The sequence below is a fragment of the Thalassophryne amazonica genome, chromosome 1, assembly GCF_902500255.1.
Source record: "Thalassophryne amazonica chromosome 1, fThaAma1.1, whole genome shotgun sequence".
Classification (NCBI taxonomy): domain Eukaryota; kingdom Metazoa; phylum Chordata; class Actinopteri; order Batrachoidiformes; family Batrachoididae; genus Thalassophryne; species Thalassophryne amazonica.
In genome coordinates this window covers 48704457-48730387 of record NC_047103.1, presented here as the reverse complement: position 1 = coordinate 48730387, position 25931 = coordinate 48704457, and the positions used below count along the sequence as shown (strand labels likewise).

Genomic DNA, 25931 nt, shown 5'->3' with positions numbered 1-25931 from the left:
CCAGCTGAATTTATCGACTGGTGTCCACTCAGTTGTGCCTTACAGTTTTGAAAAAATTTTGATCAAACAAAGCAGCAGCCTGAGCCATTCCTAAACAATGAAAAAAATCGACGAGGGTGGGCCACTCCTCACTCAAAGACTGCCCACAGGCGAATGACGTAACCGACAGGCGTGAAAAAACTCTCGCATGCCCACAAGGGTTCAAGCATGTCTGATGTAATCACACGTGATTCAAATCCATATGGTTTTTGAAAAAAATAATAAGGTCGGATACTTTTCTAATAGACCTCGTATATTACATACCCACTTACTCCAATCAAGGGTTTCTTTTGGGGTGGGGGGAGCTGAAACCTATGCCAACAGTCACAGGGTGTGAGGGCAGGGTATACACCCTAGACAGGATGCCAGTCTATCGCAGGGCCACATACAAACTCATTCAAACACGTACAGTCGCAAATTCACCGAACATGCATGTCTTTGTAAGTGGGAGGGAACAATGTGTAAACTCCACACAGAAAGTACCAGGCAGGAAGTGATCTCACAACCTTCTTGCTGTGAGGCAACATTACTAAGCCACTGTGCCTCCACAACTGAAAGTTGCATCATTGTATTATTTATTTAGAAATACACAGAGCTAATGTTCATTCAACCCATCAGTGGTCACAATCAGTGTACTTGTTTAACATGGAACATAATGCAATTATGAAGATATGAAGTTTTGAATGACTGGACATTTAAGTGATGTAGCATGCACATTCTCACTGCAGATTATCAAATGTCTTACACATAAATATTAAAGTTTGTTGAAAAACACACAAAGGTGACATTCTAGAAAACAAAAAACATCTTTCAGAACCCAACTGTTCCATGTCCACCTTTGCAGGGGAAATTTCCCTTGTTCTGTGGCACATTGTGTGGCTGTCAAACTCAGCTGGTGATTCTCACAACCAGCAGGCCTCTATGGATTTCTGTTACGTCACAAAAGCCAGTCCAGGCTTATTAGCTGAAAGCAGTTGAGTTTCTACATGCACTGAAACAGCTTTTGAAGCTACTTAACATGTAGCTGTACTAAAGACGCATCAAAACTGCTTTTGCACAATGTGATCTCTCTAAACTCTGCAGGTCATGCAACCCGAAACACAACCAAATCTTCAGCGATTACATCTCAGGTGTGTCATAAACCTTTATTTGTGGACCAAAGAAGTTATTAAACCACATTCAGTTGATTATGAATTACACTTAAATTGTTAAGCAGAGCTGTAGAGTAGGAAGGTATTCAGCATGGAATTAAAATACTCTGTAATATTGTAACTCACCCTGTTATAATAATAAATCCCTAATTATAATTACATGTTTTTATTATTTTTATTCATCAGCAGTGACTCCAACAGTAGTGTACCTGATACTTGTAATGTCCACAGTGCGCCACTCTAATGCTGTGAAACATACAATTGGCCACATTTGTGGGGTTTGTGTGTTGGGATGGACAGTCGTCCTTTGAATCACTGAGCCTTCTGTGACACGTCAGCGTTCAATTCTCTCTCTCTTTTGGCTTCCTCCCTCCATCTGGCTTGCTTCTCCAAGTTGTAGGCAGCCAGTGACTCATTCCTGTGTGCGGCCTGTGTCCAAATATCACATCACACAACAGAGGCGTTGATTCAGACAACAGAAGCTTAAGCTAGGAGGGATGCAAACTCACATTTTGAGCACAAATAGCTGGTGACTTACCTGTTTGCCAAGGTAGATCATCGCCGCACAGCCAGCGAGCGTGGCCGCTATCATTGCGTAACAGAATTTGATTCTCATTCTGTTTCTTGCGACCTCAATCATTTCATACCTGTGGCACACATGTGGACCATCACATTTAGAGACTGCCTTTTTAATTACATCATGGTAATGCGAACAAGGCATAATGTAAAAAAAAAAAAAATCTACAGTATTTCTGTCAAGTGTTTTTATGTCTACCATAAGAAGACTTATTTTACAGTACTAAACTTGTTTTATATTCCCTTGATGTGCCCCTTTACACTGATCTGCTACAAATTTAAATATTTTTATTTCATCACTGCAGATGACACACTTTACAAACTTCTAGGAACCGGAGTTTTTGATTAATCCTGCCAACATGTTTGGAAGGAGACATACCGATCCTTTCAGTTTGGCATTTTTAACCATTGCACCTGCACACACCTGTGTGGATGTGAGTACACGACCGCCAGACCTAAATCATAACAGCAGATCAAAGGAGATCGTCCATTGAGGTCATGAGTCACGGTGATTAACTCTGGCCATAAACAGACGCCTTGCTTGAGCTGCAGCAGTTGTGTAGCGATCAGCTGCCACATGTACCGCTGCTCATCCACTTAGGACAAGGTTCCACTTGTGAGTCACAATATCATGACAAAATCACAAAATTATTAACTCCATGAAAATAGCTTGCAAACAGATTATGTGAAAGGAATTCAGTTTTGCAATGCAAAATACAAAATCTCTAACCTGTTCAGTGCTACAAGCCTTAAATTACAGATACTTTTATGAAGCTTCAGTAATACCGTATGTGAAAATAACAGAAAAAGCACTCAATGAATGACATTTAACATGCTTTCATCATTTGCAGATGAAGTAATCTTCAAATATAACATAACAGAGTTCACACTCGGCACACAGGTCAGTCAAGTCTAAGATCAGCCAGGGCTTACTGATACAAGATGTGGATTTTATGTGATCTGGATCTTCTTCTCTATAACAGTCAGACAGAAGTCAGACTTCCAGAGCAAGAATTTTAGCTGAGGAAGCTTCTGCGATTTGAAGCGAAACGTCCTCGCGTCAAGCAACCCAGTCCAGTCGAAGATTCAAGCTTCTCTACTATGATCTGGACACCCTTGCTGCATCTACTTTGTTTTCAGATAAATAATCAACATTTGCAGTTTTCAGCTTACTGTACCCTTCTTTGCCATACTTTTCGCCAACATACTTTAAAATTTAAGTTGTAGAAGAATTCATAACTGTAGATGCTTAATTAGGTCTATCTCTAAATAGTGCCAAAAGGACACAAATCTCAGCTTAATTGAAAGTAACGGTTAGTAATATAGCCAATTGCGCCTGTAAAATCACAAGAATCTTGCAAAAAAAAAAAAAAGGTTCATATTAATGGTACCTCCATGTAACACACACACACACACATTATATATATATATATATATATATATATATATATATATATATATATACATACATACATATACACAAGGTCTGTTAGAAAAGTATCCGACATTATTTTTTTCAAAAACCATATGGATTTGAATCACGTGTGATTACATCAGACATGCTTGAACCCTCGTGGGCATGCGAGAGTTTTTTCACGCCTGTCGGTTACATCATTCGCCTGTGGGCAGTCTTTGAGTGAGGAGTGGCCCACCCTCTCGTCGTTTTTTCATTGTTTAGGAATGGCTCAGAGACTGCTGCTTTGTTTGATAAAAAATTTTTCAAAAGCTGTAAGGCACAACTGAGTGGACACCATTCGATAAATTCAGCTGGTTTTCGGTAAAACTTTTAACGGCTGATGAGAGATTTTGGTCTGGTAGTGTCGCTTTAAGGACGGCCCATGGCGCCTGACGGCGATCTGCGCTTTGAGGCGGCAGCGTCTCGCCGTTTCAAGTTGAAAACTTCCACATTTCAGGCGCTGTTGACCCAGGAAGACGTCAGAGAACAGAGAACTTTCAGAAGAAGTCGGCATGAGGAGTTTATTTGGACATTCCATTGTTAACGGACATTTTGTAATGAAAGAACGTGCGGGCAGTCGCATGTCGGGCCGGACCCGACCGCGGGGGGTCGCGACAGGAAAAACACCTCCGTTGGAAACCTTAACGGGCAAGTTGGAACATGCCCAAGCTGTTAAACAATTTTTCAGTTACTCACTTGTTGAAAGCCATCAAAAGCCGCCTGAATTTTACAAATGGTTTTCAACACGGAGGCGTTTTTCCTGTCGCAGCGCACACAGATTCGCAGAGTTGTCACGGAAAGGACTCGGCGAATTTGTGCGCACGTCTTTCATTACAAAATGTCCTTAAACAGTGGAATGTCCGCATAAAGTCCTCATGCCGGCCTCTTCTGAATCTTCTCTGTTCTCTCACGATGTCCTGGGTGAATTAAGTCTTAAATTAGGATGTTTTCAGCTCGAAACAGGCCGACGACGGCGCCTGGAAGCGCTGCGCGACGTCCCGCTCCGTGGGAAGTCCTTACAGCGGCAGAAACACCCCATAATCTCTCATCAGCCGTTAAACTTTTCACCGAAAACCAGCTTAATTTCTCAAATAGTGTCCACTCGGATATTCCTCACAGGTCCAGAAAAAATGTTGATAAAGCAACGCGCGCCGTCTCGAGCAGCGTGTGAAACAAAGGAATTCAGCCGAGAGGGCGGGACCACGTCTCACTCAAGGCCTGCCCACAGGGAAATGACGTCACCGACATGCGTGAAAAAACTCACGCATGCGCACGAGGGTTCAAGAATGATTGGTGTAATCGCACGTCATTCAAAACGAGGTCTCTTAGATAATAAACCGACCCTTTTATTATTTTTTTTTTAACTATATGGATTTGAATGACATGCGATTACACCAATCATGCTTGAACCCTTGTGCGCATGCGTGAGTTTTTTCACGCGTGTCGATGACGTCATTTCCCTGTGGGCAGGCCTTGAGTGAGATGTGGTCCCGCCCTCTCGGCTGAATTCCTTTGTTTCACACGCTGCTCGAGACGGCGCGCGTTGCTTTATCAAAATTTTTTCTGGACCTGTGAGGAATATCCGAGTGGACACTATTCGAGAAATTAAGATGGTTTTCTGTGAAAAGTTTAATGGCTGATGAGAGATTATGGGGTGTTTGTCGGTGTAAGGACTTCCCACGGACCGGGACGTCCTGCAGCGCTTCCAGGCGCTGTCGTCGGCCTGTTTCGAGCTTAAAACATCCTAATTTAAGGCTTAATTCACCCAGGACGTCGTGAGAGAACAGAGAAGATTCAGAAGAGGCCGGCATGAGGAATTTATGCGGACATTCCACTGTTTAAGGACATTTTTTTTAATGAAAGACGTGCGTGCAAATTCGCCGAGTCGTTTCCGTGACGACTCGGCAAATCTGTGTGCGCCGCGACAGGAAAAACACCTCCGTGTTGAAAACCATTTGTAGAATTCAGGCGGCTTTTAATGGCTTTCAACAAGTGAGTAACTGAGAAATTGTTTAACAGCTTGGGCATGTTCCAACTTGCCCGTTAAGATTTCCAACGGAGGCGTTTTTCCTGCCGCGACCCCCGCGGTCGGGTCCGGCCCGACATGCGACTCTGCCTGCACGTTCTTTCATTACAAAATGACCGTTAACAATGGAATGTCCGAATAAACTCCTCATGCCAACTTCTTCTGAAAGTTCTCTGTTCTCTGACGACTTACTGCGTCAACAGAGCCTGAAATGTGGAAGTTTTCAACTTGAAACGGCGAGACGCTGCCGCCTTGAAGCGCAGATCGCCGTCAGGCGCCGTGGACCGTCCTTAAAGCGACACTACCAGACCAAAATCTCTCATCAGCCGTTAAAATTTTTACCGAAAACCAGCTGAATTTATTGAATGGTGTCCACTCAGTTGTGCCTTACAGTTTTGAAAAATTTTTTATCAAACAAAGCAACAGTCTCTGAGCCATTCCTAAACAATGAAAAAAATCGACGAGCGGGTGGACGACTCCTCACTCAAAGACTGCCCACAGGCGAATGACGTAACCGACAGGCGTGAAAAAACTCTTGCATGCCCACGAGGGTTCAAGCATGTCTGATGTAATCACACGTGATTCAAATCCATATGGTTTTTGAAAAAATAATAAGGTCGGATACTTTTCTAATAGACCTCGTATATGGGTGATTCTTTAACTACTGGCACTATTGGCCTTGTAAATGTAATTTCCACCACACCATTGCCTTACAATATAAAGTGCCTTGGGGCAACTGTTTGTTGTGATTTGGCGCTATATACATGTGCCCTGATGTCACTGTTTATCTCCATAGAAACTACCCAAACAATCTTTCATACAAACTGTTTAAAGGGACACTACAGTGTTGTGGTGGAAATTACGGCAATAGTGTGGGACAACTACATTTTGTTTAAAAAAATCACAACAGTTGTATGACATTGAATACCCCAATTATGTTTTGATTATTGTACTGATATTTTATTCAGAGATATTTTAAAACATTAGAAAAAACGTTTCTTTACCATTCATTTTTATCATTGAAGATCAAAAGTCTGGGTGTGGGACAAGCACAAAACGGCAATATTTGCATATAATGATGCTGAAAAAAGGTGAAAAAGTCATCAGACTACTAGAACAAATTTCTTAACACACTTTCATTGTAAAGATAACTATAAAAGTGTGAAATTTCCCCTTTTTTTCTGTTTTTCATACAATATGATCAAAGGACATAATAAGTGCCCGTGGTCTAAGAATCACCCATATATAGATATAGATGAAGAATTCATAACTGTAGATGCTTAATTAGGTCTCTTATCTCTAAACAGTGCCAAAAGGACACACATCCCAGCTTAACTGAAAGTAATGGTTAGTAATATAGCCAATTCTGCCTGTAAAATCACAAGAATCTGTTGTAAAAAAAAAAAAAAAAAGTTAATATTAATGGTACCTCCATGCAGCCGATCTGCTCTGCGTAAGCCTGATCCCGTCAGATCTCAGAAGCTAAGCGGAGCAGGATCTGGTTAGTACTTGGATGGGAGACCTCTTTGGAACACCCGCGGCTGTGTGTGTTTCTCCGGGTAAAACTGGAGTTGCGTCAAGAAGGGCATCCGGCGTAAAACTTGTGCCAGTTACCGATGCGGATCTGGTTGTATCCGCTGTGGCGACCCCGAACAAGGAGTCTAGCTTCAAAATTGAAGGGATCAGATTCTTTTTTTGTTTTTTTGCAACATCATATTTTTTTTTCTTCACACGTCTTAAATTTAAAGGGTATGTGTTGAGAAAGATAAGACTTTTTCTTAACTAGAGTTAGATATTGCTTATTGTAAGGTATCAGTGGATTGCACAGGACCCACTGAATAATTTGGTTTGCAGTTTGCAAATATAGCTTTGAATCAAATCAAATCAATTTTATTTATATAGCGCCAAATCACAACAAACAGTTGCCCCAAGGCGCTCTATATTGCAAGGCAAGGCCATACAATAATTACGGAAAAACCCCAACGGTCAAAACGACCCCCTGTGAGCAAGCACTTGGCGACAGTGGGAAGGAAAAACTTCCTTTTAACAGGAAGAAACCTCCAGCAGAACCAGGCTCAGGGAGGGGCAGTCTTCTGCTGGGACTGGTTGGGGCTGAGGGAGAGAACCAGGAAAAAGACATGCTGTGGAGGGGAGCAGAGATCAATCACTAATGATTAAATGCAGAGGGGTGCATAGAGAGCAAAAAGAGAAAGAAACACTCAGTGCATCATGGGAACCCGCCAGCAGTCTAAGTCTATAGCAGCATAACTAAGGGATGGTTCAGGGTCACCTGATCCAGCTCTAACTATAAGCTTTAGCAAAAAGGAAAATTTTAAGCCTAATCTTAAAAGTAGAGAGGGTGTCTGTCTCCCTGATCCGAATTGGGAGCTGGTTCCACAGGAGAGGAGCCTGAAAGCTGAAGGCTCTGCCTCCCATTCTACTCTTACAAACCCTAGGAACTACAAGTAAGCCTGCAGTCTGAGAGCGAAGCGCTCTGTTGGGGTGATATGGTACTATGAGGTCCCTAAGATAAGATGGGACCTGATTATTCAAAACCTTATAAGTAAGAAGAAGAATTTTAAATTCTATTCTAGAATTAACAGGAAGCCAATGAAGAGAGGCCAATATGGGTGAGATATGCTCTCTCCTTCTAGTCCCTGTCAGTACTCTAGCTGCAGCATTTTGAATTAACTGAAGGCTTTTCAGGGATCTTTTAGGACAAGCTGATAATAATGAATTACAATAGTCCAGCCTAGAGGAAATAAATGCATGAATTAGTTTTTCAGCATCACTCTGAGACAAGACCTTTCTAATTTTAGAGATATTGCGCAAATGCAAAAAAGCAGTCCTACATATTTGTTTAATATGCGCATTGAATGACATATCCTGATCAAAAATGACTCCAAGATTTCTCACAGTATTACTAGAGGTCAGGGTAATGCCATCCAGAGTAAGGATCTGGTTAGAAACCATGTTTCTAAGATTTGTGGGGCCAAGTACAATAACTTCAGTTTTATCTGAGTTTAAAAGCAGTAAATTAGAGGTCATCCATGTCTTTATGTCTGTAAGACAATCCTGCAGTTTAGCTAATTGGTGTGTGTCCTCTGGCTTCATGGATAGATAAAGCTGGGTATCATCTGCATAACAATGAAAATTTAAGCAATGCCGTCTAATAATACTGCCTAAGGGAAACATGTAGAAAGTGAATAAAATTGGTCCTAGCACAGAACCTTGTGGAACTCCATAATTAACCTTAGTCTGTGAAGAAGATTCCCCATTTATATGAACAAATTGTAATCTATTAGATAAATATGATTCAAACCACCGCAGCGCAGTGCCTTTAATACCTATGGCATGCTCTAATCTCTGTAATAAAATTTTATGGTCAACAGTATCAAAAGCAGCACTGAGGTCTAACAGAACAAGCACAGAGATGAGTCCACTGTCTGAGGCCATAAGAAGATCATTTGTAACCTTCACTAATGCTGTTTCTGTACTATGATGAATTCTAAAACCTGACTGAAACTCTTCAAATAGACCATTCCTCTGCAGATGATCAGTTAGCTGTTTTACAACTACCCTTTCAAGAATTTTTGAGAGAAAAGGAAGGTTGGAGATTGGCCTATAATTAGCTAAGATAGCTGGGTCAAGTGATGGCTTTTTAAGTAATGCTTTAATTACTGCCACCTTAAAAGCCTGTGGTACATAGCCAACTAATAAAGACAGATTGATCATAATTAAAATCGAAGCATTAATTAATGGTAGGGCTTCCTTGAGCAGCCTGGTAGGAATGGGGTCTAATAGACATGTTGATGGTTTGGAGGAAGTAACTAATGAAAATAACTCAGACAGAACAATCGGAGAGAAAGAGTCTAACCAAATATCGGCATCACTGAAAGCAGCCAAAGATAACAATATGTCTTTGGGATGGTTATGAGTAATTTTTTCTCTAAGAGTTAAAATTTTATTAGCAAAGAAAGTCATGAATTCATTACTAGTTAAAGTTAAAGGAATACTCGGCTCAATACAGCTCTGACTCTTTGTCAGCCTGGCTACAGTGCTGAAAAGAAACCTGGGGTTGTTCTTATTTTCTTCAATTAGTGATGAGTAGTAAGATGTCCTAGCTTTACGGAGGGCTTTTTTATAGAGCAACAGTCTCTTTTTCCAGGCTAAGTGAAGATCTTCTAAATTAGTGAGACGCCATTTCCTCTCCAACTTATGGGTTATCTGCTTTAAGCTGCGAGTTTGTGAGTTATACCACGGAGTCAGGCACTTCTGATTTAAGGCTCTCTTTTTCAGAGGAGCTACAGCATCCAAAGTTATCTTCAATGAGGATGTAAAACTACTGATGAGATACTCTATCTCACTCACAGAGTTTAGGTAGCTACTCTGCACTGTGTTGGTATATGGCATTAGAGAACATAAAGAAGGAATCATATTCTTAAACCTAGTTACAGCGCTTTCTGAAAGACTTCTAGTGTAATGAAACTTATTCCCCACTGCTGGGTAGTCTATCAGAGTAAATGTAAATGTTATTAAGAAATGATCAGACAGAAGGGAGTTTTCAGGGAATACTGTTAAGTCTTCAATTTCCATACCATAAGTCAGAACAAGATCTAAGATATGATTAAAGTGGTGGGTGGACTCATTTACATTTTGAGCAAAGCCAATTGAGTCTAATAATAGATTAAATGCAGTGTTGAGGCTGTCATTCTCAGCATCTGTGTGGATGTTTGAACACACCACCACCATAGTAAAATTAGTATCATATCATCCTTCAAGATTATTTGTCCTATGGCTGAGTGACAATTTTTATGGCAAAATTTTATGCTTTAGGTAAGATATATCTGCTGCCTGAAAAGCTTAAAATTCAACTTGTAACAAAAGAACAACACAAGAACTAGGAATAAAGTGCATGTTACATCTTAAAACATACTTTCACTAGTCTACTGCTTGAAAAAAAATCACAACATAAAAAATATTGTCACAGAAAAAGGCATATTTTAGGGGTATTTTATTGAAAAATACACAAAAAAACTAGCACTTAGGTCATATTTAGACATTGTTAAGTGCTAAAATCTGAAAGCGCAGGTAGTTTTACCTTAGAAAACGACAACAAACACTAAGAAGTACCATTTTTTATTATGAAATATTTTCATACATTTGTCACAAAGTCGTGACTCTGAATTCGAACAATGTCTTAGCTAGCATTGTTCTTATTTAATAACAAAGAGGGAATCAGATGCTAGTGTGCACATTGGTTTGGTATAAGGGTGATTCTTAGACTACGGGCACTTATGTCCTTTGATCATATTGTATGAAAAACAGAAAAAAGGGGAAATTTCACACTTTTATAGTTATCTTTACAATGAAAGTGTGTTAAGAAATTTGTTCTAGTAGTCTATGATGACTTTTTCACCTTTTTTCAGCATCACTATATGCAAATATTGCCGTTTTGTGCTTGTCCCACACCCAGACTTTTGATCTTCAATGATAAAATGAATGGTAAAGAAACGTTTTTTCTAATGTTTTAAAATATCTCTGAATAAAATATCAGTAAAATAATCAGAACATAATTGGGGTATTCAATGTCATACAACTGTTGTGATTTTTTTTTAAACAAAATGTAGTTGTCCAACACCATTGCCGTAATTTCCACCACAACACTGTAATGTCCCTTTAAACAGTTTGTATGAAAGATTATTTGGGTAGTTTCTATGGAGATAAACAGTGACATCAGAGCACATGTATATAGCGCCAAATCACAACAAACAGTTGCCCCAAGGCGCTTTATATTGTAAGGCAATGGTGTGGTGGAAATTACATTTACAAGGCCAATAGTGCCCGTAGTTAAAGAATCACCCATAAACAGGAAATAGCCACTTACGACACAAACTCTGGTATCTGGTCTGGTGTCTTAAAGCGTCCTGTCCAGATCAAAAACTTCCTGTCCATGTTTGACGGCCTGAAGGTTGCGAGTTTGAAGGTATGATGAGGCTCTGCAATTAAACCACAAAAGCACAATGTGTAAATCTTTTTTTCTTTTTTAGAAAAAGGGGGGAGGGGGCAGTGAATGCACACAGTAAGTCCAGTTTCCCATGCCCTGGTCATTTACTGTGACCCTGTTTATGTTAGTAAAATTTCACACCGTTTCACACCGGTCAGTTTGAGTGTAAGAAATTACATTTATTTATTTATTTATTTATTTGTATTTTCTGCATTTGAAATGGCATAAACAAATAAAACAAATTGCGAAATACCAAGTGTTCCAATACTTTTGGAGGACACTGTATAAGGTCTCACAGTTGACAGTGCATGTCAGAGCACAAACAAAGCATGAAGTCAAAGGCAATCCTGGCTTGGGGCACATATCTGGGGAAGGGTACAGAAAGATTTCTGCTGCTTTGAAGGTCCCAATGAGCACAGTGGCCTCCATCATCCATAAATGGAAGAAGTTCGGCTCCACCAGGACTCTTCCTAGAGCTGGCTGCACGTCTAAACTGAGCGATTAGGGAGAAGGGCCTTAGTCAGAGAGGAGACCAAGAACCCGATGGTCACTCTGTCAGAGATCCAGCATTCCTCTGAGACAGGAGAACCTTCCAGAAGGACAACCATCTCTGCAGCAATCCATCAATCAGGCCTGTATGGTAGAGTGGGCAGACGGAAGCCACTCACTAGCGAAAGGCACATGGCAGCCCACCTGGAGTTTGCCAAAAGGCACCTGAAGGACTGTCATACCACGAGAAACAAAATTCTATGATGTGATGAGACAAAGATTGAACTCCTTGGCGTGAATGCCAGGTGTCATGTTTGGAGGAAACCAGGCACCATCCCTACAGTGAAGCATGGTGGTGGCAGCATCATGCTGTGGGGACGTTTATCAGCAGCAGGAACTGTGAGACTAGTCAGGACTGAGGGAAAGATGAATGCAGCAATGTATAGAGACATCCTGGATGAAAATGCTCTTGACCTCAGACTGGAGCAACAATTCATCTTTCAGCAGGACAATGACCCAAAGCACACAGTCAAGATATCAAAGGAGTGGCTTCAGGACAACTCTGTGAATGTCCTTGAGTGGCCCAGCCAGAGCCCAGACCTGAATCTGACTGAACATCTCTGGAGAGATCTGAACCGACGCTCCTCATCCAACCTGATGGAGCTTGAAAGGTGCTGCAAAGTGGAATGGACAAAACTGCCCAAAGATAGGTGCACCCAGCTTGTATCATCATATTCAAGAACAGCTGATGCTGTAATTGCTGCCAAATGTCCACCAAGAAAGTACTGAGCAAAGGGTGTGAATACTTACGTACGTAAGATTTCTTAGTTTTTTATTTTTAATAAACTTGCAAAAATTTCAACAAAAACCTTTTTCATGTTGTCATTATGGGGTGTTGTGAGTAGAATTTTGAGGGAAAAAAATGAATCTACTCCATTTTGGAATAAGGCTTTCACATAACAAAATGTGAAGTACCAGGAATACTTTCTGGATGCACAGTATAGAATAGAATAGAATGCTTTTTATTGTCATTATACACAAGGTACAACGAAATTAAAAGACAACTCCCATAGTGCAAAGGTGTAAAAGTAAATATAAAAGACAAATAAGAATATATACATGTATTTACAAAGGAGCCAGTAGGTGTATATAAATAGAAGTCTATATACAGTTGTGCTCATGGGTTTACATACCCTGGCGGAATTTGTGATTTATTTATTTATTTATTTATTTTTGGCCATTTTTCAGAGAACATGAATGATAACACAAAACGTTTTTTCCCCCACTCATGGTTAGTGGTTGGTTGAGAACTCAGTCACATGGGATGTGCAGCCAGTCGGTCCGAAGCCCAGAAGGGCATCCAGTGTAAAAAGCGCCAAAATTAAAGATGCATATAACAAATCAAATTTACATACTGGATCGGTGGAGGCATGGTGTCAGGGGTGCAGCACTCTTCTAGGCTGAGCAATCCTCTATACTAGTCTGCGCATGAGCAAACCGGGTGTTGCAGTCTGATCTATCCCCAGCTTTCACTGCGCATGCGTCATGTTGGCGCATTAGCAGCGATTAACAGATTATCACCTCGTTTCTGCTTAAAACTGACTTTAGAATGACTTAAGAGGTCTTACTTTGTCATCTGATAGTTAATAATAACTTTATTCCCTTTGATTGGTTTAGGTGTAGAGAGTAAGACTCAGAGAGTCAGTCTCAGATGTGCTGCTGTCGCCCTTTGATTGGTACCCCGTCTTTTATTATGAATTATTGCTGAATTTATGCGGAAATGAATTGTACAAAAGTTTCAGAGATCTGTCGCTGAGATTGTTGATGACTGCAGTGCAGTTTTAAGCAGAAATGAGGTAATCTATGAATAGCTGCTGATGCACCAAAATGATGCATGCGCACTGAAGGCAGGAGGACCTATCAGAAGGAGTGTGCTGAGCCCCTGACACCGGGTTAACAACGACCGCCACCGGTGCTGTTGCCCAAGAGGGTGCCAGCAGAAATTGGGCTACTGCTGAGTGAAGAACAACGGTAGGAAAACATGTCCAGAGACAGTGGGAGAAGAGGAACACTTGAAGGGTGGAAGTGAGAGTTGGGACTTTGAATGATGGCAGTATGACTGGTAAAGGGAGAGAGCTGGCTAACATGATGGAGAGGAGAAAGGCTGACATACTGTGTGCAAGAGACCAAGTGTAAGGGAAGTAAGAGCAGGAGCATATGCAGTGGGTTCAAGCTGTTGTATCATGGTGTGGTTAGGAAGAGAAATGGTGCTGGGGTCATTTTAAAGGAAGAGTATGTTAAGAGTGTGTTAGAGGTTAAGCAAGTGTCTGGCAGGGTGATCAATCAATCAATCAATCAATTTTTTTTTATATAGCGCCAAATCACAACAAACAGTTGCCCCAAGGCGCCTTATATTGTAAGGCAAGGCCATACAATAATTATGTAAAACCCCAACGGTCAAAACGACCCCCTGTGAGCAAGCACTTGGCTACAGTGGGAAGAAAAACTCCCTTTTAACAGGAAGAAACCTCCAGCAGAACCAGGCTCAGGGAGGGGCCGTCTTCTGCTGGGACTGGTTGGGGCTGAGGGAGAGAACCAGGAAAAAGACATGCTGTGGAGGGGAGCAGAGATCGATCACTAATGATTAAATGCAGAGTGGTGCATACAGAGCAAAAGAGAAAGAAACAGTGCATCGTGGGAACCCCCCAGCAGTCTACGTCTATAGCAGCATAACTAAGGGATGGTTCAGGGTCACCTGATCCAGCCCTAACTATAAGCTTTAGCAAAAAGGAAAGTTTTAAGCCTAATCTTAAAAGTAGAGAGGGTGTCTGTCTCCCTGATCTGAATTGTGATGAGTGTGAAGTTGGAAATTGAAGGGGTGATAATGAATATCATTAGTGCATATGCCCCACAGGTAGGTTGTGAGATGAAGGAGAAAGAAGATTTCTGGAGTGAGATAGATGAGGTGGTGGAGAGTGTGGCCAAGCATGAAAGAGTGGTGATAGGAGCGGACTTCAAACGGCATGTTGGGGATGGGAACAGAAGTGATGAGGAAGCAATGGATAGATTGGGTAGTTGTTTTTTTTAAAAAAAGGATGGAAATGGTTGTGGTAAACACCTACACTAAGAAAAGGGAGGAGCACAGGGTGACATAAGAGCAGAGGAAGGTGCACAGGTGGACTACATTATTTGCAGGAGATGCAAGCTAAAAGAAATTACAGACTGTCAGGTGGTGGCAGGGGAGAGTGTAACTAGACAGCATAGGATGGTGGTTTGTAGCATGACTTTAGAGGTAAAAGAGAGGAGAGTGAGAGCTCAACAAAGGATCAGAAGGTGGAAGCTGAAGGAGGAAGACTGTTGTGTGAAATTCAGTGAGCAGGTAAGACAGGCACTGGATGGAGGGGAAGCAATTTTGGACAACTGGAAAAGCACTGCAGACGTGGTGAGGGAGACACCTAGGAAGGTACTGGGTGTGACATCTGGACAGTGGAAGGAAGACCAGGAGACTTGGTGGTGGAATGAAGATGTCCAGGAAAGCATAAGGAGAAAGAGGTTGGCAAAAAAGAACTGGGATAGTCAGAGAGATGAAGAAAGCAGACAGGAGTACAAGGAGATGTGGTGTAAGGTTAAAAGAGAAGAGGCGAAAGCTAAGGAAAAGGCATTTAGTGAGCTGTGCAAGAAGTTGAATAGTAAGGAAGGAGAAAAGGACTTGTACCGATTGGCTAAAGGGACAGAGCTGGAAAGGATGTGCAGATGCTAATGTGCTGACAAGTGAAGACAGTGTGTTGAGAAGGCCATCTCAGTCTCCTGACCTCAATATCACTGAGCCACTCTGGGGAGATCTAGTTCATGCAAGACAGCCCAGGAATTTACAGGAACTGGAGACTTTTTGCCAAGAAGAATGAGCAGCTTTACCATCAGAGAAAATAAAGCGCCTCATCCACAACTACCACAAAAGACTCCAAGCTGTCATTGATGTTAAAGGGGGGAAATACACAGTATTAAGAACTGGGATATGTAAACTTTTGATCAGGGTCATTTGGTATTTTCTGTTGTCATGATGATTTAAAAAGAGTAAACAGTTGTTTGACAATAAATGGCTTCACCCAACCACTAACCATGAGTGAAAAAAAAAACAACGTTTTTTTGTGTTATCATTCGTACTCTGAAAAATGGCCAAAAAAATACAAATAAATAAAAATCCACCAGGATATATAAACTTATGAACACAACTGTAAGTCAAACATGTTTCTTATGACCGTTTAAGTAATTTCCAAGTTTATGCAGAAAACCCTCAAACCTTTGGGGTCAAATTTTAAAGTTAAAAGCACCACTGGTGATGGTGAGGTTGTTGGTCACTGGTTACACCCCTGTCACACCTTGACAATTTAGCCAGCGTATGCCTACCATATTAAAAATGGTGGCATATGTGGGTGTCCGTCTAATAAGTTATGAGTAAGCTTTGTATAAGTTAAGAGCATGTTGAAGCATGCTGATATACATTGTAATACGCCGAGTACTTTGAAAAACTTTGGGCATGCACAATATTTCTGACGTATGCCAGCACATGACTCATACATTCTACATATGCTGACTCACCTACATAAGCTGTAGGTGAGTTATGCAACTGTTGACCCACGTTACTTGTAAGTTACTCATAAGTCGAAATACGTCCATTAATGCTGTCCATTGATTGGCTCAAAGCTGCAGTCCTCATTCAAACAGACTGTTCTAAATATTAAAACCATTCACACATGGAGTAAATAGAAAGTCTTAATCTTACCTGTTCGTTTCAGTCGGCTTCATCATCACAGCCTGATAAAAACTTATCCACATAAAGCCTCCTATTTTGGAAAACAACATCTGAAAATACTTCAATTCCTTGTCATGGCTGAAGAAACGTAGCGTTCAAAAGAAGTCCCTTGGGTGGTTTCTCTGTTCCCGGTGCAGTTCTCAGCCTGAACCAGAGGACACTGGCTCTTTGCGTTACAAGAAAATGAACTTATTTTAAAGAGTTACCATGCATAATTCACTCATGCCAGCGTTTATCACAGACATCAGTCAATTCTTCAGCAGTCTGCACACGATGAAAATAAATCCCATGATCCACCAAGACTAAAATAAAATAATGTTAAATTACTCTATTTTGTCTCCGTGTGGAGCAAGCAAGGCCGCAACACGACATATGCGTGCTCAATGACATGCTTGTCAATATTTAAGTATTCCAACTGCCAACAAAAGGGTTCTACTGGCGGTAGAAACGCAAACCAAGCCAAACTTAATTGTTGCGACACGTACGAGGTCTGTGAGAAAAGAAATAAACAAATAAAGGGGGAATCCCCTAGCTTAGCGTAGCTACTAGCTCTTAGCCGTTTTAGCATGGCGGCTTCTCCTGTCTCTCCCGTACTTTTCTGCTCTGGGTGTGAAATGTTTAGTTATTCCTCGGCCTCTTTTAGCAGTAACGGTACATGTAATAAGTGCAGCTTATTCGTAGCTTTGGAGGCCAGGCTGGGCGAATTGGAGGCTCGGCTCCGCACCGTGGAAAATTCTACAGCTAGCCAGGCCCCTGTAGTCGGTGCGGACCAAGGTAGCTTAGCCGCCGTTAGTTCCCCCCTGGCAGACCTCGTGCAGTCGGGAAGGCAGGCTGACTGGGTGACTGTGAGGAGGAAGCGTAGCCCTAAACAGAAGCCCCGTGTACACCGTCAACCCGTTCACATCTCTAACCGTTTTTCCCCACTCGACGATACACTCGCCGAGGATCAAACTCTGGTTATTGGCGACTCTGTTTTGAGAAATGTGAAGTTAGCGACACCAGCAACCATTGTCAATTGTCTTCTGGGGGCCAGAGCAGGCGACATCGAAGGACATTTGAAATTGCTGGCTAAGGCTAAGCGTAAATTTGGTAAGATTGTAATTCACGTCGGCAGTAATGACACTCGGTTACGCCAATCGGAGGTCACTAAAATTAACATTGAATCGGTGTGTAACTTTGCAAAAACAATGTCGGACTCTGTTGTTTTCTCTGGGCCCCTCCCCAATCAGACCGGGAGTGACATGTTTAGCCGCATGTTCTCCTTGAATTGCTGGCTGTCTGAGTGGTGTCCAAAAAATGAGGTGGGCTTCATTGATAATTGGCAAAGCTTCTGGGGAAAACCTGGTCTTGTTAGGAGAGACGGCATCCATCCCACTTTAGAGGGAGCAGCTCTCATTTCTAGAAATCTGGCCAATTTTTTGGGATCCTCCAAACTGTGACTGTCTAGCGTTGGGACCAGGAGGCAGAGCTGTGGTCTTATACACCTCTCTGCAGCTTCTCTCCCCCTGCCATCCCCCTATTACCCCATCCCCGTAGAGACGGTGCCTGCTCCCAGACCACCAATAACTAGCAAAAATCTATTTAAGCATAAAAATTCAAAAAGAAAAAATAATATAGCACCTTCAATTGCACCACAGACTAAAACAGTTAAATGTGGTCTATTAAACATTAGGTCTCTTTCTTCTAAGTCCCTGTTGGTAAATGATATAATAATTGATCAACGTATTGATTTATTCTGCCTAACAGAAACTTGGTTACAGCAGGATGAATATGTTAGTTTAAATGAGTCAACACCCCCGAGTCACACTAACTGTCAGAATGCTCGTAGCACGGGCCGGGGCGGAGGATTAGCAGCAATCTTCCATTCCAGCTTATTAATTAATCAAAAACCTAGACAGAGCTTTAATTCATTTGAAAGCTTGTCTCTTAGTCTTGTCCATCCAAATTGGAAGTCCCAAAAACCAGTTTTATTTGTTATTATCTATCGTCCACCTGGTCGTTACTGTGAGTTTCTCTGTGAATTTTCAGACCTTTTGTCTGACTTAGTGCTTAGCTCAGACAAGATAATTATAGTGGGCGATTTTAACATCCACACAGATGCTGAGAATGACAGCCTCAACACTGCATTTAATCTATTATTAGACTCTATCGGCTTTGCTCAAAAAGTAAATGAGTCCACCCACCACTTTAATCATATTTTAGATCTTGTTCTGACTTATGGTATGGAAATAGAAGACTTAACAGTATTCCCTGAAAACTCCCTTTTGTCTGATCATTTTTTAATAACATTTACATTTACCCTGATGGACTACCCTGCAGTGGGGAATAAGTTTCATTACACTAGAAGTCTTTCAGAAAGCGCTGTAACTAGGTTTAAGGATATGATTCCTTCTTTATGTTCTCTAATGTCATATACCAACACAGAGCAGAGTAGCTACCTAAACTCTGTAAGGGAGTTAGAGTATCTTGTCAATAGTTTTACATCCTCATTGAAGACAACTTTGGATGCTGTAGCTCCTCTGAAAAAGAGAGCTTTAAATCAGAAGTGTCTGACTCCGTGGTATAACTCACAAACTCGTAGCTTAAAGCAGATAACCCGTAAGTTGGAGAGGAAATGGCGTCTCACTAATTTAGAAGATCTTCACTTAGCCTGGAAAAAGAGTTTGTTGCTCTATAAGAAAGCCCTTCGTGAAGCTAGGACATCTTTCTACTCATCACTAATTGAAGAAAATAAGAACAACCCCAGGTTTCTTTTCAGCACTGTAGCCAGGCTGACAAAGAGTCAGAGCTCTATTGAGCTGAGTATTCCATTAACTTTAACTAGTAATGACTTCATGACTTTCTTTGCTAACAAAATTTTGACTATTAGAGAAAAAATTACTCATAACCATCCCAAAGATGTATCGTTATCTTTGGCTGCTTTCAGTGATGCTGGTATTTGGTTAGACTCTTTCTCTCCGATTGTTCTGTCTGAGTTATTTTCATTAGTTACTTCATCCAAACCATCAACATGCTTATTAGACCCCATTCCTGCCAGGCTGCTCAAGGAAGTCCTACCATTATTTAATGCTTCAATCTTAAATATGATCAATCTATCTTTGTTAGTTGGTTATGTACCACAGGCCTTTAAGGTGGCAGTAATTAAACCATTACTTAAAAAGCCATCACTTGACCCAGCTATCTTAGCTAATTATAGGCCAATCTCCAACCTTCCTTTTCTCTCAAAGATTCTTGAGAGGGTAGTTGTAAAACAGCTAACTGATCACCTGCAGAGGAATGGTCTATTTGAAGAGTTTCAGTCAGGTTTTAGAATTCATCATAGTACAGAAACAGCATTAGTGAAGGTTACAAATGATCTTCTTATGGCTTCGGACAGTGGACTTATCTCTGTGCTTGTTCTGTTGGACCTCAGTGCTGCTTTTGATACTGTTGACCATAAAATTTTATTACAGAGATTAGAGCATGTCATAGGTATTAAAGGCATTGCGCTGCGGTGGTTTGAATCATATTTGTCTAATAGATTACAGTTTGTTCATGTAAATGGGGAATCTTCTTCACAGACTAAAGTTAATTATGGAGTTCCACAAGGTTCTGTGCTAGGACCAATTTTATTCACTTTATACATGCTTCCCTTGGGCAGTATTATTAGACGGTATTGCTTAAATTTTCATTGTTACGCAGATGATACCCAGCTTTATCTATCCATGAAGCCAGAGGATACGCACCAATTAGCTAAACTGCAGGATTGTCTTACAGACATAAAGACATGGATGACCTCTAATTTCCTGCTTTTAAACTCAGATAAAACTGAAGTTATTGTACTTGGCCCCACAAATCTTAGAAGCATGGTGTCTAACCAGATCGTTACTCTGGATGGCATTTCCCTGATCTCTAGTAATACTGTGAGAAATCTTGGAGTTATTTTTGATCAGGATATGTCATTCAAAGCGCATATTAAACAAATATGTAGGACTGCCTTTTTGCATTTACGCAATATCTCTAAAATCAGAAAGGTCTTGTCTCAGAGTGATGCTGAAAAACTAATTCATGCATTTGTTTCCTCTAGGCTGGACTATTGTAATTCATTATTATCAGGTTGTCCTAAAAGTTCCCTAAAAAGCCTTCAGTTGGTTCAGAATGCTGCAGCTAGAGTACTGACGGGGACTAGCAGGAGAGAGCATATCTCACCCGTGTTGGCCTCCCTTCATTGGCTTCCTGTTAATGCTAGAATAGAATTTAAAATTCTTCTTCTTACTTATAAGGTTTTGAATAATCAGGTCCCATCTTATCTTAGGGACCTCATAGTACCATATTACCCCATTAGAGCGCTTCGCTCTCAGACTGCGGGCTTACTTGTAGTTCCTAGGGTTTGTAAGAGTAGAATGGGAGGCAGAGCCTTCAGCTTTCAGGCTCCTCTCCTGTGGAACCAGCTCCCAATTCAGATCAGGGAGACAGATACCCTCTCTACTTTTAAGATTAGGCTTAAAACTTTCCTTTTCGCTAAGGCTTATAGTTAGGGCTGGATCGGGTGACCCTGGACCATCCCTTGGTTATGTTGCTTTAGACGTAGACTGTGTTTCATAATTATTGTATGGCCTTGCCTTGCAATGTGGAGCGCCTTGGGGCAACTGTTTGTTGTGATTTGGCGCTATACAAGAAAAAAGTTGATTGATTGATTGAAATGGACCTTTTTATTTTTTTAAAAAACTATATGGATTTGAATCATGTGCGATTACATCACCCAAGCTTAAACCCTCGTGCGCATGCGTGAGTTTTTTCACACCTGTCGGTTGCGTCATTTGCCTGTGGGCAGGCTTTGAGTGAGCACTGGTCCACCCCTCCCGTCGGAATTCCTTTGTCTGACAACTTGCTGAGAGAATGGCGCTTTGCTTTATCAAAATTTTTTCAGAAACTGTGAGGCAGATCCAAGTGGACACCATTCGAGAAATTCAGATGGTTTTCGGTGAAAATTTTAAGGACTGATGAGAGATTATGGAGTGTTACTGTTGCTTTAAGGACTGCCCATGGAGCCGGACAGCGCACTGCTCCCCGAGCTGCCGTCGTCAGCCTGTTTCGAGCTGACAACTTCCAAATTTAAGCCTCTGTTGACCCAGGACGTCGTGAGAGAACAGAGAAGTTTCAGAAGAGGTCGGGATCAGCAGTTTATCCGGACATTCCACTGTTAAAGGAGATTTTGTAATGAAAGACATGCGGACGGATTCGCGCGTCGGGACGCAGCCGCTCATCTCGCGGCGCCACATGAAAACGCCTCCGTGTTGATAACAATTCGTAAGATTTAGGCGGCTTTCGATGGCTTTCAGTCGAGTGAGTATTCGAGAAATTGTTTAACAGCTGGGCATGTTCAAACTTGTCCTGTAAGGCTTCCAACAGAGGTGTTTTGCTGTGGCGCCGCCGAGCTGCTGTTTTGCTGTGGTACCGGCCCGAGCTGCTCGCTGGAAATGGTGCTGACAGCATACGCTGGCTAAATCATCAAGGTGTGACAGCTGCATAATTTATTAGACGTACACCCAGTGATTTTACTTCAGTCGGCATACGCTGGTTAAATCATCAAGGTATGGCAGGGCCCTTAGCAGCTTGGATCGTGGTTGAGTGCTTGTGCAACACAAAGACAGAAAAGCTGGTTGTGAGAAAACACTGTACCATGTGGTGGCACTGCAGGCTGAGTGTCTGCCTTCGTCTCTGTTGGTTTCTTGCACATCCCTCTGTAGAACCCCATCTCTGTGATTTGTCTGCATCTCTGAGCTGTTCAGAGGCAAACAGTGAAATTAAAAATATAAAAACCAGGAATGTCCTGGAACATGCAACACTTAAGGAGATTAACACAACAGATGAGTAATGCCCCCCCCCCCCCCCCCACACACACAAAACATAAATAAATAAAAATTACAAAGCATTCAAAACACATGCACTACAGAATCAGGAGTCTGCTGATGCTAAAGAATCATCAAAAACACTTTAGAATCCAGATCCATAGCTGAGTGATGTGAAAAGAAACCTGAACCACAGTGAACGTACACTCAGATCTGCAAGTAGATGGACACAGTGACACAAATTTGTAATCTTGCATTTCTACACCACAACAATGAGGTTGAAATGAAAGTAGTTGTGCTTGTAGTGGAGACTTTCAGCTTTAATTTAAGGGGTTGAACAAAAATATTGCTTTGATCATTTAGTTTTTAAACACGCACCTCCATTTTCACATTTACAGCCAGTTTTCTTTAGACAAGTTAGGGGATCACCAGTTATACAGCTGGCATACAATGGCATAGAGATTGTCTTAAAAAAAGAATATATTAAAATTAAGCTACAGTTTGCCAGAAGTTTAGTGAGACTCAAGGCTTGATTTTATTGGTTTTATGGTATGAAAATGCTTCTCTGTTCTACTCTGTTATCAAGCTGTATAACTTATGATAAAACAGACAAACGTTGTACGACACCCAGTACCTCCAATCACATCTACAAAACTTATAACTTCTTCAGAATTGTTGTGGGTGTCTTGGTGGCTTTCCACAGCGTCCTGCTTGTAGTCACTCATTTTTTGAGAATTGCCTACTTGAGACACTTATTATACAGCACAATACTGTTTGTGTTTCTTAAGGAATGATGTGAATCAAGTCCAAGACATATGTGACTTAGACATGTTCACGTCCATCCCCTGAGCCTCAGCATAAGGCAATGATATTTAAATTCTTAGCCAATACAGCTAACTAATGTATTTTCTGTTTAGCCACAGTTTCCTTGAGCCACACAATTTATCAGCAAAGGAGATGGACAATGTTAAGAGCCAAATTCATATCCTATAGTTTAGCAAAATGATCCTAATAATGGTACTTTTGTGTTATTTCAATTCATTTTTTTATTTTAATATAATGCCAAATCACAACAAAGCTGCCCCAAGGTGCTTCATATACCATATCACATGTCTGTTTATGTATCACACCCTGTATCATGCCCCAATGTATCTGTATCAGCCCAAGTATGAGTGATTCCATTTTGTAAACCCACTTACTCCAATTAAGGGTCACAGAGGGGCTGGAGCCTATCCCAGCAGTCATACGGGTGTGAGGTGGGGTACACCCTGGACAACCCAGTCTCACAGCATGTCATGGCACCAAATAACATTAATCTATTGGCTCAGGATATTGTCTTGAAAGGTGCAAAATGTTCGTCATGGGAACACAAATTTATTCGAATCCATTCTGTGATGGCTGCAAGAAATTAAGTGAGGTGGGGGGGTCGGGTGGTTATGGTTAGGGTTAGGGCAAGGAGTAGGGTGTGAGTATGGTTAAGGTTAGGGTAGGGTTAGTAATACTAAAAGGTAAGACCCTTTGGCTGCTCCCTTGTTTGCACTTGGGGTCGCCACAGCAAATCCAAGGTGGATCTACATGTTGAATTGGCACAGGTTTTACGCCGGATGCCCTTCCTGACGCAACTCCACATTACATGGAGAAATGTGGCAGGGGTGGGATTTGAACCTGGAGCCTTTTGAACTGAAACCAAGCTCATTAACCACTTGGCCACCACTCCTGTCTGTTAGTAATACTAAAATACAAAAATTTTAATCATATATATATATATATATATTGTTCATGCCTTTGCATTAGGCTTCTGTAAATAATTTATTTTGTGTTGGAGGAACTTTTTCAGCAGGAACCTGACATACTCCTAATCAGAACAGTCGTGTTAAACACGAAGGTGTGCCAGTCTTACAAAATGTTAAATATAATAATAATAAAAAAAAGGCTATTCTCGGTCATAATTTCCGGGGGAAGAGATTTAATATGATCAAAGATGAACACCAGTTGCACAATACAGGAACCATAAAGAGATCATCATCATCATCATCAAAGCTGAACACAGCTATCAATAAACGCAATATGTAGGAAAAGCTATTTTGCTACAAAAGTTAAATTAAATTTAAATTTTATTAAATTTGAAACAGTGTGCTGTTGCCACAAAGAGTGGCAACAGCATCATGCAGCTAACTCAAGATAACGCCAAACAAAACATTATTCTGCCAAATATTTTACGGTAAACCATCTATTCTTTTCCCTCTTTATCAGAGACAACGTAGAAATTAAACTACGAACCCACGAGGTTGCCGACAGCAAGGCCAGATCTGGCGAAGTTCATGTTTTAGATAATTTAAGAGAAACGTTTCTGTCATAAAACTTGAAACACAGAAGGAAAAGAAAACAAGTAACGCTCAAAGTCAAGCAGCTTACGCAAAACCAACAGGACCTCGACTGTTAGGAGTCTGCGCTGTGTGCCTGATCAAATTCACTAAGCTCTTCAGAAAAAACAAAACAAAAAAACTTAAGCACATATGAAAACATGCAACAGATTGAAAGTCAAAACACCAAATACATATACACCACACATCCACAAAATTTTTATTAAATCTTAGGTACCGGTATCCAGAATAAATGCGTTTATACAGTACTCAGAGCATAATAGCACTTCTAGGAAAAAAAACAAAAAAAACAACTAGATATAGCTCTTATTTTATTTTATTTATTTTATATTTTACCAAATTAGAGGACGCCTTCCGGGTGTTTTTGTTTAAACTTTTACTTGAAGGAAGGAAAAAAGTAAATTCAATGCAAAAGGTTTTTAATTCATTTATTTATTTATTATAAGAAATTAAACTATTTTCTCATTGATATTTCTCATTGATATTTTCCATTTGATCTCTTTCTCTAAATTTTTAAATAATCCCACTTCATGACATCAAACAGAAATGCCTTGAAATTCAACTTATGATATTACAATGGAATAGAGATTTATTTTTTTTTTAATAAAAGCTGTTGGCATTATTATTATTATTATTATTATTGTTATTATTATTATTATTATTATTATTATTATTATTATTATTATTATTATTATTATTATTACTCCAGCCATTTAATGTAAAGCCCACTTTGAAACCTGAAAATCTTATGTGGCCCACCCAAACATTAAATCATAATTTAACTATTTTTACTGGTAAACTGGGTAAAATATAATTTAAATCCTATGACTTTCATCAGAGCGCGCGTACTGTTGCAGCCATATAATAAAACGTTTTCTCGGTTACTGCAAATTCCTCGTGGCATACTCAAAATACTACTCTGAAATGTTTCAAAAGCTTTGTTTTCTCTTGGGCTCCGCATGAAAAGGACGACATTACGTGCAGTGTTGCACCCACAGAATGCTGCCATCTGCTGGAAGGTTCCGGAATGCCCATTCATGTCAAATTATTCATTTAATATTTAAAGACACAGTCTGGCGTCCTGTTCAGAGTGTACCCCGCGAAAGCATACTTTAGTCCTCAAAACATTTAATTCAACATTTTAGGTAGACATTTATTG

The 25931-nt window shown here is 40.7% G+C and overlaps 1 protein-coding gene across 1 annotated transcript; it reads right to left on the bottom strand.

Moving 5' to 3' along the window:
• Nucleotides 1–901: 901 nt before the first annotated feature.
• fam162a (family with sequence similarity 162 member A) lies at nucleotides 902–24824 on the bottom strand. Its single transcript, XM_034169470.1, has 5 exons — nucleotides 24669–24824; nucleotides 22219–22320; nucleotides 11136–11247; nucleotides 1729–1837; nucleotides 902–1619 (listed from the first exon to the last, which is right to left on the bottom strand). Exons 1-5 carry the CDS (start codon nucleotides 24709–24711, stop codon nucleotides 1503–1505), a joined length of 483 nt encoding a protein of 160 aa, XP_034025361.1. The 5' UTR covers nucleotides 24712–24824; the 3' UTR covers nucleotides 902–1502.
• Between the last annotated feature and the right edge of the window lie 1107 nt (nucleotides 24825–25931).